The following is a 17,251-nucleotide window of genomic DNA, read 5'->3' as shown; positions in this document are numbered from 1 at the left end:
GAGAGCTCGACAGTAAAATAGTGGTCCCACTGAAACTATTTCAGAGGCTCCTGGGGCATATGGCATCCGCAGCCGCTTCATGCCGCTCGGATTATTCTATATGAGACCACTTCAGCACTGGCTTCACGATCGAGTCCCCAGACGCGCATGGCACGCGCGCGCACACCGAGTCTCTGTTACTGCGCTGTGTCGCCGCGCCCTCAGCCCTTGGAGCGACCCCTCGTTCCTACAGGCCTGGGTGTCTCTAGAACAGGCGTCCAGTCTTGTTGTCGTTTCAGCAGACACTTCCAACACGGGCTGGGGGGCTGTGCGTTGCGGGCATGCGGCTGCGGACCTGTGGAAAGGTACCCAGTTGCATTGGCATATCGCCTGGAGCTGTTGGCAGTGTTCCTCGCTCTCCACCGTTTTTTTCCGGTGCTGGAGCGGCAACACGTGCTGGTCAGGACGGACAGTACGGCGGCGGTGGCGTATATCAGCCGTATAGGGGGTATGCGCTCTCGCCGCATGTCTCAGCTCGCCCGCCGTCTGCTCCTCTGGAGTCATCCGCGGCTGAAATCGCTGCACACCATTCATATTAAGGCAAGCTCAACCGTGCAGCCGATGCGCTCTCACGGCAGCCTTGCGTCCTGGAGAATGGAGACTCCACCCCGAGTCTGTTCAGCTGATATGGGCGCGATTCGGGGAAGCCCAGATCGATCTGTTGCTTCCCCCGAGATCGCTCATTGCTAGTTGTTCTTTCCCTGACCGAGTGCTCTCGGCACGGATGCACTGGCTTACAGCTGGCCTCGGGGCACGCGCAAATACGCGTTTCCCCCAGTGAGCCTGCTCGCGCAGTTACTGTGCAAGGTCAGGAAGAGGACGAGGAACAGGTTGCTGGTTGCGCCCCTCTGGCTCAACCGGACCTGGATGTCAGAGCTCTCCCTCGCGATAGCCCTCCCCTGGCAGTCCCTTCGAGAGAGCACCTACTCTCTCAGGGACAGGGCACCACCTGGCACCCTCGCCGATCTTTGAAGAGATTTTAGACGCGAGGTAGACTTAGGTAACCTCCGATTGCGGTGGCTAATACCGTCACTCGGGCTAGAGCCCCCTCCCCGAGCGCGCCTATGCCCTGACGTGGAGTCTATTCACTGAATGGTGTGTCTCTCACTGAGAAGACCCCCGTAATTTGCCAGATCAGCGTTGTGCTTTCTTTACGCCGAGAGAAGCTGGAGAGCAGGCTGTCGCCCTCCACATTCAAGGTTACGTGGCTGCCATCTCCGCTCTCATAACGCGGTGGCTGGCAGCACCGTGGGAACGCATAACCTCATCATCCGGTTCCTCAGGGGCGTTAAGCGAATTAATCCATCCCGCCCCCTCTCATGCCCTCTTAGGATCTCGCCCTCGCTACACAAGCCGCGTCAGATCCCTTCGATCCTCGACTCAGTATCTTTCTGTCCCTGAAGACAGCTCTGCTGGTCGCGTTGATATCGATTAGAGGGTCGGGGACCCGGAGGCATTTTTCGGTCAGTGACTCGTGCCTGTAATTGGGCTGGCTTCTCTCACGTCCTGAGACCCCGCCCGCGATATGTGCCCAAGGTTCCTACCACTCCGTTTTAATACGAGGTAGTGAGCCTGCAAGCGCTGCCCTCGGAGGAGGCAGACCCAGCCCTTCTTTATTGTCCAGTTCGCGTTTTGCGTATTATCCGGACCGCACTCAGAGTTTAGATCATCTGAGCAGCTCTTTGTCTGTTATAACGGTCGGCAGCAGGGAAGTGCCGTACCGAAATAAGTTCCCACTAGATTGTGGATGCCTTTCTTTCACTATCAGAGCCGAGATAAGCCGCGTCCCCCGAGAGCGCGTGCGCACTCCACTCGGAGTTTCGCATCCTCTCGAGCGCGCGCACGCGGCGCCCCTCTAACAGACTTCTGTAGAGCTGCGGGCTGGGTGACACCCAACACATTTGCAAGGTTTTACAATCTGCGAGTGGAGCCGGTTTCCTCAAGGGTATTAGGTAACCCTTGGTGATTGAGGAAACAATTCGGTAGGGTGTTGAAACACGCTTGCTGCGCCATTTTCCCTAACACGGAGATACGTGCGCCTTTTTATCTGTCAGTAAAGTTCCCCGTCAGGTGAGCCCTGCAGATTCCTCCGTGGCCCCCAGCACTGACTCAGCGGAGGAGTCACTTGCTGGCCCACTACGTTGTAGGTCTGCCCGCTGGTCAGCCCGCGTTTTGGGTAAAGGTGCCTGCTATGCGTGGTCCCCACTAGGCGATCCCATATGCTTATTCAGCCACGGTTAAGTCCCCCCCCCCCTGGGCGGACCCGTGTCTTCCCTCCCCGCTAACCACTCTTTTGCTATGCGTACTCCCCCTTTTTAGGGCTAGTCCATATGTAAATTCTGCCATCTATCCCCCCTTGGGTAACGGATGGCCTCCGCAGCGTCCTCCCTATCGGGATTGCACGCTTCCCAACGTACTGTCGTATTTTCCTAGAATTATCTAGATGCTCACGACTTCCCAAAAAATATATCTAAATCCGTAAAACTTCTGTTGAAGTAGGATAAATTAGGGCCAGGGACACGTTGGAGGACCGCGCCCCCCATGATGCGGGTGCGTCACGCTTGCTTGACTATCTCCTCATCGGGGGTGTTGGTAAGGTGCAGTCATTATGGCGCTTTCAATGGGCTCCCAATGCGTGGATTTTACAAATCAAATCCACTTATAGTGCTGAAGTTCCCCCCGAAGGGGAACGTTCGAGGTTACTAAAGTAACCCTTCGTTCCCCGAGGAGGGGAACGGAAGCACTATACTCCGTCGCCATAATGACTGTCCCTTAGCTGTTGAAAGTCTCTTCAGCTTAAAAAGGATAGCGTCTGCTGGCGCCAGGTGAGCTTATATACTCAGTTGATTGCTTATGCCGCTCACCTGCGCAGGCTTGCGCTGCCAATTCATTCTTAATTGGCCCGTTCAATACTCTTTCAGACGAGTAGCTTCTGAACCGAACCTCCCAATGCGTGGATTTTACAAATCAAATCCACTTATAGTGCTTCCGTTCCCCTCCTCGGGGAACGAAGGGTTACTTTAGTAACCTCGAACGTTCCTCAGTCATCTTTAGTTTGAAGATGGATCTCACAACAATAAAGTCTCCCCAAAACTGAAAAATGTGCAGGCCATAAAGGATTTTTTTTAGCAGTGATTTAACTGTTCAGAAGAGACTTGTGTATAATCATCACTAAGCAGAAAAAACACTGGAAGATCATACAGTATTGAAAACAAAACTTTTGCAGGGGGATATTTTAACACTTTTATGCTTTTGGGGATGTTTTCATCAACTCTGGGGTGATTTTCAGTCTTAATTTGGCCACAACTTTCTCTGTGTTTCAGAAAATGAAATGATTTTGACACATATTCTGAGAAAATGCTTTGAAAGTTTTCAAAAACTTAAAATTACACTCTGGACAAATTTACTACCTCTTTGTTATGTTAGTGGCTGTGGCTTTGCCCCATTAACCTCCATTAAAATGACATTGTTTTATAGCAAAACCATAACGGCACAATATTACTATCTATTCTTGATTTTTTGTGGTTTTCCATGTTGGTAAGAGTCACAATTTGTAATTTTGTGCTGTTGATCATCAGTTGCAGTGCAAAAAAGCTTAGTTTTGTGGCTTTTATATGGAGTTATATGGGGTACAGTGTGTGTGTATGTGTTTTTGTGACATACAGACACAAATCTGTACAATGACATAGGTATGACACAGGTATTACAAAAAGGAGGTGAAATATGAGTGATGTCCTGATTTCTCAAAAAGCTTATAATGCCACAGGATGAGTTTAATCAGAGGGGTAAAGCTGTACACCAAGGGTCACCAAACTTGTTCCTGGAGGGCAGGTGTCCTACAGATCTTAGCTCCAACCATAATCAAACACACCTGAGCAAGCTAATCAAGGTCTTACTAGGTATACTTGAAACTTCCAGGCAGGTGTGTTAAAGCAAGTAAGAGCTAAACCCTGCAGGGACACCGGCCCTCCAGGACCGAGATTGATGACCCCTGCTGCACATTGTCTACTTTGATGGTTGGGTTTAGGGGTAGGGTGCACTGTTAAAAATTGTACCGTTAAAAAACAGTAAAATACTGGCAGCTGCAGTTGCCAGCAATGTACTGTTATTTTACAGTATGTTGCTGTAAAAATACATAGACTACATTGATTTACACAATACTCAAGTTAACTCATTTTGCTCACTGAAAGCAACTGCCTCAACTTGGTCAACTGCTAAATGAGTTTATGAAGTAATGTGCTATATTTGCTTAGAAGCATACTTATAATGATAACTTAATTTAGTTAATTAGAAAAGTTTGGTTTAACTCTAATGTCTTATTTTTCACAACAGCACACATACATGTAAATCTGGAATCACCAGAGAGATTCTGACTGCATCAGCAACTAAACAGCCGCTATCTTTAAATAAAGAAACATGCAGAATAACATCAGCAGTTCATTGTTCATCTTTAACTCATACACTGGCTCTACTCTCCTCCACAACGGTGACACACAGAAGAAATTAGCTTCAGGTTTTACAGTAAAATACTGTTTTTTCCTTGATTTAACAGTAATCTACTGGCAGCTGTGGTTGCCAGCAATATACTGTTTTTTTACAGTCTACTTCCGTTGTGTAAATTAACAGTATATTACTGTTAAAATACATTTTTACACTGTGTTTTTACCTCTCACACCTTTAACCCTTTAAACCCCAGAGCATATACTTCAGTTTTAATTGAAGTGTCCACACTACTGAGTGTTCAAGAAACATGTAGCAAAGCTGAAGTAAATTCATTAATTAACTGACTAATTAAATGATAATTGAGGATTAACGATGAACAAATGAAGAAATACTGAAGGGAAAAAACAAGAACAGAACATACAAAACTTTAGTCACAGCTTTATAATAAAATAACCTGAAGAACAACAAATGATTAAATCATTTAAATGATCAGCGGATAATTAAACAACTCTACAAACATCATCACCAGCTACACTTATTACTTAATACATGTATTTTTGTATAACATCTACTAAAGTTCTTCTTGAGAAAAAGTTAAAGTTTTATGTCACCATCATGGAGAACAGAGTTTGCTTTAGTTGGGCTCTTAGCCCTGTCATTATTAACATTTATATATCTTGGCTGCTGCAATTGTTAAGAACTTTGTTTAAAAAGCTCCTTTGTTGAGGCAAGCCAGCCAAAAACCTAAATAAGATCTGGTCATGTTCATGTTGCTATTAAATGGCAGAGTCTGTTCTCATTTAGTATAATAAAATTTACTGCTCCTATTCAATGTTAAATATATTGATTTACATTATATGTATATATATATATATATATATAAATATATATATATATATATGGCAATGATTTCTGGAAGTTTTTAAGAATATCTTGGACAATAACACTTTGCTCTATGGTGTCAATCGCACTCAAAGAGACATCAATAATCAGCATATGAACCTCAATAATGGTGACAACAAATTTAACTAAATTAACAGTTTAACTCACAAACAGGCAACTGAAAGTCTAAACATAAACAACAGCAGAATCAAACACAAATAAATAAATAGACCATTATACAACATTTATTTATACCGCAATGCATGCTGGGATATTTGTATTGTGCCACTCCCAGCATGCATTGCAGCATGAAACATTTGAGATGTTACCATTGTTGAGATACAAGGTCAGATTCATGAGGTCTGAGTGTGTATTTGTCATAGCTGAACTGTTTTTGTATGTTATTTCTTAACTGTTAAGTAATTATGGAGGTATCTTTTCTGTTTCCACTTCTCATTAATTAAATTAATACCTGCAACTTAGCATAAAATCTATTGCATGAGGCCCTTCATCCAGATTTATACCAAAACGTTTATCAGAACTAATTTCAGACAAACAGATTTCTCTATTTATTGACTTCCCAACTTTATTGCTATAGTACAAACGTTTTGTAAACTCTGCATTACAGCAGTTGGAAAGTCTTCTTAAATGAGTTCAAGGGTGAAGAGCCCAACTAAATCAGCCCCTCACTCCATTACGGTGACACAAAAAACACCTTAATTTCTGTTGGATCTCAATGAGAATTGTATGGACGTCAAATCAGTCAGTAATAAGTGTGTCTGCTGTTGTTTGTGGAGTTGTTTAATGATCCTCTGCTGAGACTGAAGCTGTTTTATTTTATTTGATTTTATTTAATGCTGTAACTCAAGTCACTGTTTGTATTTCTTGTTTATTTACTTCAATAATTGAAATTATTAACAGCAGGTGTCTGAATTCACTCATTAGTGTTCATTAATTCTGTCAGGTAAACTATATTAGTTAACTAGTGTATGAAATAGTGAACAAGGACACAAAGTGTGATTTCAAACACAGACTTCAGAACATCGAATCTAAACTCTGTTAGCTCACAGTTTTCTGCAGTTGGTTACTTTCTCGAAAACAAAAATGTTACCCAGAAAGCACTGTTTTAAACAGAATATTACTGTTTTAGTGAAAAAACATTATTTTACCGTATAATCTGACCGTTTTTTAACAGCAATTTTTTACAGTGTGGGGTGACGGCTATACAATATACGGTTTGGACAGTATAAAATGGATGGAAACCTATGTAATGTACCCACTTTTCACAAAACAAACGTGTGTGTGTGTGTGTGTGTGTATGTGTCCCTAACACTCTAACACACTCCCACACACATCAACCCCTGTTGATGTGTGTGGGAGTGTGTTAAAGTGTTAGAGAGACCCTTTTGTACATATCAAGGTGAGAAAATCTAAATACGCAGCTCAGCTTTCATAGTAAACATAGTAAGCGTAGTAAGTCTGCTGTTATACTGCATAAAACTCCTTGCAAAAGACAGACACTTTTTTGGACATGTCTATCTAAAGGGTTAACAATGCCAACTGATCATTAACAGAAAAAAACGACAAATTTGAGCTCCTCGTAAAAGGGATAACAACCAACAATCAAAAATGCATGAATATTTGGTGTCAACATAACGAAAGGGTAGTCAATAATTTTGACTGTTGGATTATGAACATCAAATATATAAACATATTTGATCTAAAATATCTCACTCAGGACAGCATCTCTTATTTTGTTATTATTCATACTTGTACAGATTCTGCAAGGGGCATAGAAACTTTTAAGAACGACTCTTAACAATACTTATAACATTATAGCTAATATATATTGAACATATACATGTTCATAATCCCAGTGGTTGAAAAAAGTACATGAAATGGCCATATTTGAATATTTCGAAATATATATATATATATATATATATATATATATATATATATATATATATATATATATATATATATATATATACATATATATATATATATATATATATATATATACTGCAAAATTTAGTCGCACCCACCATTTATAAGCACCGTTACTGCAAGTTTATACAAACATATTTATTGCATTTGAAATCAACAGTAATCAAACTAACAAGCGAAAACTATATGCAAGCATAGGGAAAATATGTCTCAACAAAATCCCATTATCACAAGAAAAAAGATTTTTATAACATAACTGAGTGACCAAAGCATACACGTACCGCTCACGGCCCTGCACACACTGCTTGACATGAATGAATCTGTTCACGGTATAACTGTGCTGTTCTCACGGGTGCTGTCTGATATTGTACTGATGTTTTTGACATATACTGTACCTTATTATATACATACGTCATGTTAATAGCAATACCGCTCTTTTTACGAGTAGCGATGTTAGTTTACTCAGTGTAAGCCCGTTTGCGATGGTGTAGGTGGTGTTGAATTTGACATATAGCTGCCACTTGCACGGCGGAAAGCATCTGCCGATTGTATAAAGGATAAAACAGAAGCTCTCGTGCTAGATGTGGCAAACAGTTACCTGAAAACTTCATGCCACAGACTTTAATAGCAGACTTGAAGCCAATGGAAGTTTTTTATCCACTCTTCGAAAAGTGTAGATGGTGGATTAACATTCAGCACATGATCACTAGTAAGATGTGTCGATATTTGTAACTTTAGATGCCATGGTTTCTAAAACAATATCTGTCAGTGTTATCTTCATTCTCATCTTCAGTGTTTTACAATTTTTCGCAGAAGTAGCACTCTGTCATGCCAAGCCAGAAGGTGTTGACTGAGTGATTGACAGCTGGTATTTCAGCTAGAGCAGTGGTGGGCCAATAAGAAGAGCGCAAAGGCGGAGCAAGCATTACGGACTTGGCTTTGTTTACTGCAGCAAGTTGACATAACAACAGTTTCACACCATTCCTGAGCCTTGCGTTTCGCGTTTCAAGTGCAGACAAAGAGCTTAAAGATGCATTCTGTGTGAATGCCTCCCGAATTTGCGCATGTGGTGAACATTTTGCAGCAAAAACTGGTCACACACAACAATTTTATGCACTCGCACCAATGCTCCTAAATATATTTTAAGGTCGCATAGATAAAATATCGGGCGCATATGCGACCAAAATGGTCGCAGTTTCGTGCCCTGGGACATAACACTTGGTCTAAACCAGGATGATTTGGTTTGCTTTCGTCTACTGTAAACCTACTCAGCACTTCAAAATGTTAGCTTGCTTGCTTAATGCTGTAGCCCACGGGATTGCATACTGAGATTCGAGGTTCATTTGCATGAAAGCCCTTAATGAAACGTGACCCCCCCCCCCCTTCTCTTTTTAGTTCAAGTTTACTTTAGAATAAAAAATAAAAAAAAATGCATTATGATGTGCGTGGAGCACTGCAACCAAAGGGAGGACTGGGCATGGCCGGCAGAGCAGGCGAAAAAGAGGGGAGTGAACAACTGTTGTCAGTTGGCCCACAAAATGAGTTTACTATGATAAAATGCCAATAAATAAAGCAATTTTATGCCCTGCTACATTTATTATTCGTAATTTCATATACACATAACCACATTTTGGTATATCCTTATAAAGACAATCATGCTTATACGCCGCACTCTTTATACTGCCGCCCTAGGCGGCTGCCTAGGTCACCTCTATGGACACGCCGTCCCTGAGTAGGCCCTAATCATAATTTTATCTGGGCGCATTTCTTCCAACGTGTTTTTGCACAGCTGAAAATGACAGATGTCTTCAAAAACACTCAAATGTAAGCACATTTAAAACATATGCTCAGCTTGAGGAAAGAACAATTTGGTCGACACGCAACCTAAAAGTTTTTTTTACCAAGCATTTTGTTGTTGTTTCTGGCAACATACAGTTGAAGTCAAAATAATTAGCCCTCCTGTGAATCTTTTTCTTTTTCAAATAATTCCCAAATGATGTTTAACAGAGCAAGGATTTTTTTTTAAGTATTTCCTGAAATATAGATTTTTTCTTCTGGAGAAAGTCTGATTTGTTTTATTTTGGCTAGAATTTTAAATAAAAATAAAAATAAACATTTTAAGGTCAAAATTATTAGCCCCCTTAAGCAATATTTGTTTCCAATTTCTACAGAACAAAAAAATTGTTAAACAATTACCCTAATGTGTAACCTAATAAACCTAGTTACGAATTTAAATGTCACTTTAAGCTGTATAGAAGTGTCTTGAAAAATATCTAGTCAAATATTATTTACCGTCATCATAGTAAAGATAAAATAAATCAGTTATTAGAAATTAGATATTCAAACTATTATGTCAGCGAAATTTGGTGGAAAATTTACAGGGGGGCTAATAATTTTGGAGGACTAATAATTTTGACATCAACTGTATGTCAATTAGTGCTGTGGTTGCGGCACTGCATGTCACAGTAAACAGAACATAAAAAACTTCGAAAGCCAACTTTTGCTAAAACCACAGTTACAAACGGAATATAGAAAACACATAAACCAAACTGGACAGCATAAAAGACCATTTTTAGATGAATATGCTGAAAGAAAGTGCCAATAAACCATCATTCGGTTTCAATTTCCTTTATTTTTGTCATTCAAAACATCACAATAAATTGTAATCCCAGTGAAATAACATTACTTCAGACCCAACAAGAACATAGAAAACATCAAACACTATCAAAACCATAATAAACATAATAAATAAGCCTTTATAAATTCATAAATATATAAAAATGTAGTTATATAAAATATTACCTAATTTAATCATAGAAGAGAATAAATTAATACTTACATAACTACTGCACAGTTTGTTACAACAGTTATAATATCAACAATTTGTGCTACTTTAACTATTTATTGATTTATTATTATATACTAGCAATCAATAGTATTTCAAATACGGTTTTATTCAAAAGTCTTATAATGACAGGATGAAAACCGCACTGATTTGCTTTTCAGGCTTCTGTAATGCCTGCCTGATAGCATGAGTGTGAGCAGACTATGGCCAGGGTGGGTTAAATCCCTTAAAATGCTATTTGCCCCAGACAGACATCATTGTTGATACAGTTCCTCAATAAATTTAATTTTGTAACCAACAACCCTTCAGATGACTTTATTATCCTCTTAATGGTGTTCTTGTCACTCATTTGCACAAAAAAGTATTTAATTTGCTCTGGAATAATTGAATTGTCTTACTATGTCGGAGACCTTTACAGTATGTTTATATTATTTAAGATTAAGTTTGACTTAAAGAAAATGTACTCTTTACTTTTCCTTAAGTGGTTATAAAATGTCTTTCTTCTGTTGAACACAAAGATATTTTGAATAAAGATGTAAACCTGTAACCATTGACTTATATAGTGGAAAAAAATACTATGGAGGTCAATTATTATAGGTTTCTTTTGAGTGTAAAAGAAGAAAGAAACTCATGCAGGTTTAAAATAAGTAATTTCATTTTTTTTTCTGTTAAAAGTCCCTTTAAGGGAGCTGTTTGAGAGTGCTCTGGATGCAGACCTGGTGCAGATGCAATTTGAGCTTCATCCAATATTTTTAATGGGCTCATCTAAACCCAACTCTAACTCTACTCCTCACAATGACGTCACTAGCTCCATTGAGTGCATTGTGTCTGACATTACATCTCAGCTTGCATCATTATGGCTGCATCCAGATACCATTGAGCTGTTTTAGTCACTTAAATTTGTTAAGGTTAAATGCTTGCTAAGGACTTTGCATCGATGTTTAAGGGAACACTTGAGATGAAATACATCCTGATTCAACCTTTAGGACTTTTCTTGCATTTTTTCTAAGGATACCCTTAATCTTACGGATTTTTTAGCTTAAGTGTTTTCATGCAACCAGGCCCATGCCTCCAAACATAAACAAAATACTGATGGTGGTTTAATTGAATTTGGCAACCATAACTAAGCATTTGATTGCTGTAATACGTTTTAGGTAAAAAATAACATGTGAGAGGGCAAAAAGGTGCGATGGTTTCTACCACATTGTCAGTGTAATTTTGACAGTTTCAAGAATGATTTGTTTTCACACACACATTCACTTGTACAATGATACATTAGAGGATTCACTCACACTCATTTTATTTAAATGCAGTATCATCTGTGACTCCTGAAACTTCTGTATATAATACAGTATATAACAGTTTTAATTGAGTATTAATAGACTGCCTGCTTAATATTCACAAACACTTTATTTAGATGCCCCTCCAGCAGAAATTGTTGTAACTTTTCACTGGTAATGCTGCCTGAAAATATACTTTGACCTTCTACACATTTACACATTTGGTTTCAGAATTGAAATGTAAGAATGCACAATCTGCAATATTGAGATGGAGACTGAAAAGCTCACGTCTGCTGTGCTGCTTTATGGAGGATTTGAGATTCGGCTGCGGTCTGCCAGTGAAGCTGCAAAACCTGCAACTTGCATATTATTTTTAAACTTTAGCAGTATAGACTTTGGTAATGCACTTCAAATATGTTGTTCATCATGTTGGTTATGTTATTAATAAGGCAACCAGTCTATCCCTTTTTTTCTTCTTTGTGGAAGAGATGATATGGAATTTTATTGAGCTTAATTTTTAGATTTCCACAGGCAAAAAAAAAGGGTTAAAATGCTAAATCTAAAATGCTTTTTTAGATGCATATGCGATTTAAAGTGAGACAGTAGATAAAAAACATCTTATCAGTGGTGTGAACAAAAATAGCTCTCTAAAGGAAGCAGGGTTGGTTTTCAACAGGTGTTCTGAAGCGAGTCAAAGACCCAAATGTTGCGCTATCATCTAGATCTGTCTATTTGTATGTGTGTTTGTGTGTATGCACGCGTGCATGCATGTGTGTTAGCATATGTCGGTCTGCTTGTATGTGTGTGTGTGTGTTAGCATATGTCGGTCTGCTTGTATGTGTGTGTGTGTGTTTGTGTGCATGAGTGTAAACGTGAGAAAGCAAGACCACATCACACTAGCTTGGCATTGCAAGCCCACTTCCTCTCCAGAAAATATAATGCCTCTCTAATAACTTCAGGTTTTCACAGTAGATAGACTATATTGGAATCCCCACTGCTTTCCAGCTAAAACTTTGGCATTAAGTCACTATGTATTTAGCATATAGCATATATTTATTGTGTGTTTATACACTATAAAATTATATTATCAATTTATCAATGTTTATTTTTTTTTTAGAGTTAATCCAATGCTTAATGTAAAGTATGTTCAAATGATTTTGAGAAAAATGTAAGGCAGGAACTCTTTTTTTAATTTTATTTATTTATTTATTTTTATTATTTTTTAAGTGTTTATTTATAGGAAATGTTCAATTCAATTCAATTAATCCTTATTTGTAAAGCGCTTTTACAATGTAGATTGTGTCAAAGCAGTTTAACATAAAAGTACTAGTAAATTGAAGCTGTGTCAGTCCAGTTGTCAGAGTAAGAAAATTAAGGTATTCAAGTAACCAAATAAAGTATCTTTAGAATTCTAAGATACTGTGGTATGTCAGGAAAAGTTATTATATTTTTCTTTTTTATTATATCATATTTAAAATATCACATTCATAGATTACATGTACTATCTATCTTTCTATCTAATTTAATTTTTGTATTTAGTTTGATATTTAATTTTATATTTGTTTTATTATAATATATTTCCACAAATATTACGTTACAAATAGGCATAATCTATATTAGGGATGCTCATTTCAGTTAATTTTGCCAACTGTCAACCGAATATTAACCGTTAACTAGTCAGATTATTAATCAAATACTATTTAATTAAAAAACAATTGATGTGTCTATTTTGTGTGACACATTGAATATTTCATTTTGAAATACTGATTTATTTTAACATGCAAACAGCAGCATACAAAACATCTTCATGCACCTGCAGTGTTTCCAACAGCATAGAAAAAAAAGAATAAACTAAATAAAAAGAAGGAAATAAACTGGCCTGCCCTAGATATTTTTCACCTAAATTAAAAATTAAGATTACATTTAGATTACGTGCTGCGTGTGATGAAAGACATTGACCATGAGCCTTAAGGCTAATGTGTTGACTTTTTGTAAATTATAGGCTACTATAACATATAACAACTTTGCTGTTTACATAAGATATTGTATTAATTTGCATACATGTTTAATAAGTTGTAAAATGAAAGCATCGGTTTGGTTATCATTATGCAAAAATTAAGAAAATCTTTGGATATGTTTGATTAGATTAGGCTATGTAGGCTATTTTAAAAATTTATGTTACATATGAACTATATAACTGTAATTTTTCAAATGGAAAAAGGTTGGTTTGGTGGTTGTACACTAAATCATTAATATCCTATTTGTTGAGTTTATGACGCGGCTCCAGGCAGCACAGTGGCTATCAGCATCAGCGCTAGTTTGTATCAACTCATCTGTGTAAAACTGTGACCAGAAATATCCTTCTTTCATTTTGTTTCTTTGGCAAAATACGTATGTAGTTAACAAATATTTGTTGCACATTTAGGAGCCGATCACACCAAACGCACTTCTCCATCCCAAAAGCAAGGCGCACCTCACTGCCTTTTACGTTGACAAGAAAAAAAGAAGCGCTATGCTCTTTTGTTATGTGACTTAAAAACAACTGAATCAGCTGACCTGTATTGTGCGCAAGTGTTGCTGTCGATGTTGTTATAATTGTAATATTTAATAAAATTGTGATATTCAAGATTTGTAAAGTCAGAGAGCCCTGGAAAACTTGAAACAGCGACCGCTAGTCTCTCCTACATCATTAAAAGTTCTCTGTAGTCGTCTTCACAATACAAACATTGCTGTCACCTCAACGAAAACCCTGCCTCTGCTTTCATTTGATGAAAGAATTAAAAAGACATGACTGACTTAACATGTCTTTTCCATTGAGGGTTGACTTTTATTTCAACTGCTTGCACACAGCATGCATTGGCAAAAATGCGAGGCACGGTTGCTGCACAAGCAGCACGTAAAATTCAATTAAATTCATCTTTATTTCTATAGCTTTTACAATGTAGATTGTGTCAAATCACCTTCACATTACTAGTAACCTGCCATTTATTAGTAACTGTAGGTGGTTTCTAAAACAAAATCTGTAAGTGTTATTTTCATTTTCTCATCTTCAGCTCTCACATTTTTTGTGGTTGTAGCTCCTGTCATCTGAAGGCAGAAGGCAATGACTGAGTGATTGACAGCTGATATTAAACAATGCACTCGCGTTCAGTTCTAGAACAGTGGGCCAATAAGAAGAGCAAAAAGGCCTGGCAAGCACTGCAGGCTTTTTTTTACTTCAGAAATTTCACATAACAACTGTTTTAATCTGTTCCTGTTTGACATTTTTAGGTGCAAAGATGCATTCTACATAAATGTCTCCTAAATTCGCGCACACAGTGAGGATTTTGCCGTGAAAACAGTGAAAATTTATGCACTAGCACAAATGCTTCCACAAATATATATTTTTAGGTCACATAGATAAAATTTTGGGCACATATGCGACCAAAACGGCCAAGCTCTTGCATCTTTACTTGTTATTATGTCCTCATAATAATAATGATATAATAAGGAAGTTATCATCAATCACAATACAAATTACAGTGAACTCCAGACAAACTCTCGTCTCCTCCACCAGCTGTGGGAAAAAGCCATTATAACGACACAGATCACTCTGCCTATTCATGCCAGAGTTGCACTGTAAAAAGTGATTAACGGGTGGTAATTTGTGCGTAACTTTATTTATTTTTTGTTTGGTTATGGGTAAAGCAAAGACCATGTGGGTCAGGTAATGAAAACGGTAGGGTACAATAAATTAATTCGTTAAGAAATAATTGATATTTTACAACCATCACGATGTTTCACATTAGACATCGTACAATGCCAAATTAGTCAACATTGCACAGCCCTAGATGTGACAGGAAGTCAGCAATATAAACATGACTGATGTTTATACTGGGTAATGAGATGCATTTTGGTCGATTGGATCACAGGTAATTGAGACATATTCCTGTTCAAATCTGGCATTTAAATGGGGTTAAAATCTTTTGTCCACTTCTGAACATGTACTGTACTTCTCTGATCTTTCAATCTATTACGGCAAAAAAAAAAATTAAAAAATGTATTAAAATAAATAAATAAAAAAACTTTAACAAGCACATGCTTTTTGTCAACATTTGTACAATTGGTACTAAAGCAATAAAATATTTTATGAATACGTTATGAATTGAGATTTGTTTTCTTTGTTTCCAATGAGCCTGTTTAACAAATAGCTCAAGCTTCTGTAAGCGACACACAATGCTTCTCTCTAGCTTGCAATTTCTTTTTTGTCTTTCCAGGTCATCGACACACTATCAAAACTCTCATATACGCCTGTTGCTCAACAGAGTGGCATCAGGTGAGTTTACAAGTAAATGCATCAGCCAGATGCATTTAAATTCTTTCGTGAAGCTTTATTTTGATGGTCCCCTTATGACTATACATGCAACTATGTCAACTAGCAGTGACTGGAATATTAGTGATTGCCTGCTTAATATCTATTTTTTACTACTCCTCCAACACACCTCTAACTAAAAAGATGTATAGATGCGTAGATTCTGGATTCAAGCCAGCGGTCTTTGGATCTCCGTCCGACTCTCTATCCAGTAGACCACAAATGTGTAGACTTCAAGTAAACCAAGATAAGTTTTGTACAGCAATCTTTCATAGCGAAGTCTTAGTTAACTAGTTTTCGAGTCTTATACTGCATGTGTTCTTTTAAAGTACTCTTACTCAGCTAAGTAGTATTTTTTGTGTAACACTGCAAGTGTCCATAATTTTTTTCACTAGGCAAGTGTAAAAGTGTAAAACAATGAAGTGTATAATTTGTTGAAGCCATCTTGGAATAAGCTGAATTTATTATTGAGCATATTTTTACTCACAAATTTATTTATGGTACATATACAATCATAATCTATTAGTAGTGTACTTGTAAAACAAATAAAGTACACTTTAATATTACTAATCAAGCAAATAATACATTTTGCCAGGCATTTACTGGTACTCGCATACTTGAAGTTGTTCCAATTTTGCACATAAAACAATAAACTAAATACCTTAACGGTTTTAAGTACCAAGCACTAAACTTGTTGTTTCAAAATAAGATTTGTTAGCAAGCTAATAATTAACACATTTGAAGTAGATCTGCACTGACAATTAGTTTGTTTGATACATTTAGCTATTAAATTAGGATGTATTCATATAGTGTATATTAACTAATGCAACCTTATTGTAAAATATTATTGTTTAAATATATGTCACTGAACGAGTATAGGGCGAAAATACTAAGACATTTCTCAGAAAAAACATCAATTAAATTTTACAGAGGTATGTTAAAATAAACTGAAAGTATACTTTCTTATATTTTAGTTTCAAAGAAGTATACTACAACCCCAAATGAGAAAAAGTTAAGACAGTAAGGAAAACGCAAAAAAAAAAAAGAAAGTAGTGATGTCTAAATTTACTTTGTCTTGTATTTCAATGCAGACAATATGAACACAATGTACCATGCTTTTTCTGGTCAACTTTACAACCTTTCCTGTCATCCTGACCTGCAATACAATCTGAATAAAGTTGGGAGAAGAGCAGTTTAGGGCTAGTAATCAGCTAAATTGGTTAAATAATGGTGTGATTTGAATAAGTTGATGTCAACAGGTGATTGTATTTATGATTTGGTACAAAAGCAGCATCCAGGAAAGGTCTAGTCCTCTAGGAGCAAAGATGGACGGAGGATCGCCAGTTTGCCAACAAATACATGAGAAAATCACTGAAATGTTCAAAACAATGTTCCTCAAAGAAAAATAGAAAACATTTCGACATTGCACCTTCAAAAGTGCATAATATTAAAAGATTCAAG

General features: G+C 37.7%; 1 protein-coding gene across 5 annotated transcripts in view; it reads left to right on the top strand.

The window, feature by feature from the left end:
* The window catches only part of vav3b (vav 3 guanine nucleotide exchange factor b), a 168,140-nt gene that overhangs the window by 32,953 nt on the left and 117,936 nt on the right, over positions 1-17,251 (top strand). For all 5 annotated transcript variants that reach the window (XM_073918264.1, XM_073918267.1, XM_073918256.1 and 2 more), the window contains exon 3: positions 15,696-15,754. In XM_073918264.1, the coding sequence (XP_073774365.1) occupies positions 15,696-15,754 (59 nt within the window). The remainder of the gene's footprint in view (positions 1-15,695; positions 15,755-17,251) is intronic.

Source organism: Danio rerio, chromosome 2, assembly GCF_049306965.1.
Source record: "Danio rerio strain Tuebingen ecotype United States chromosome 2, GRCz12tu, whole genome shotgun sequence".
NCBI classification, from domain to species: Eukaryota; Metazoa; Chordata; class Actinopteri; order Cypriniformes; family Danionidae; genus Danio; species Danio rerio.
Note: the sequence above shows the minus strand (reverse complement) of the source record. Positions and strands in the feature narration are given on the sequence as shown.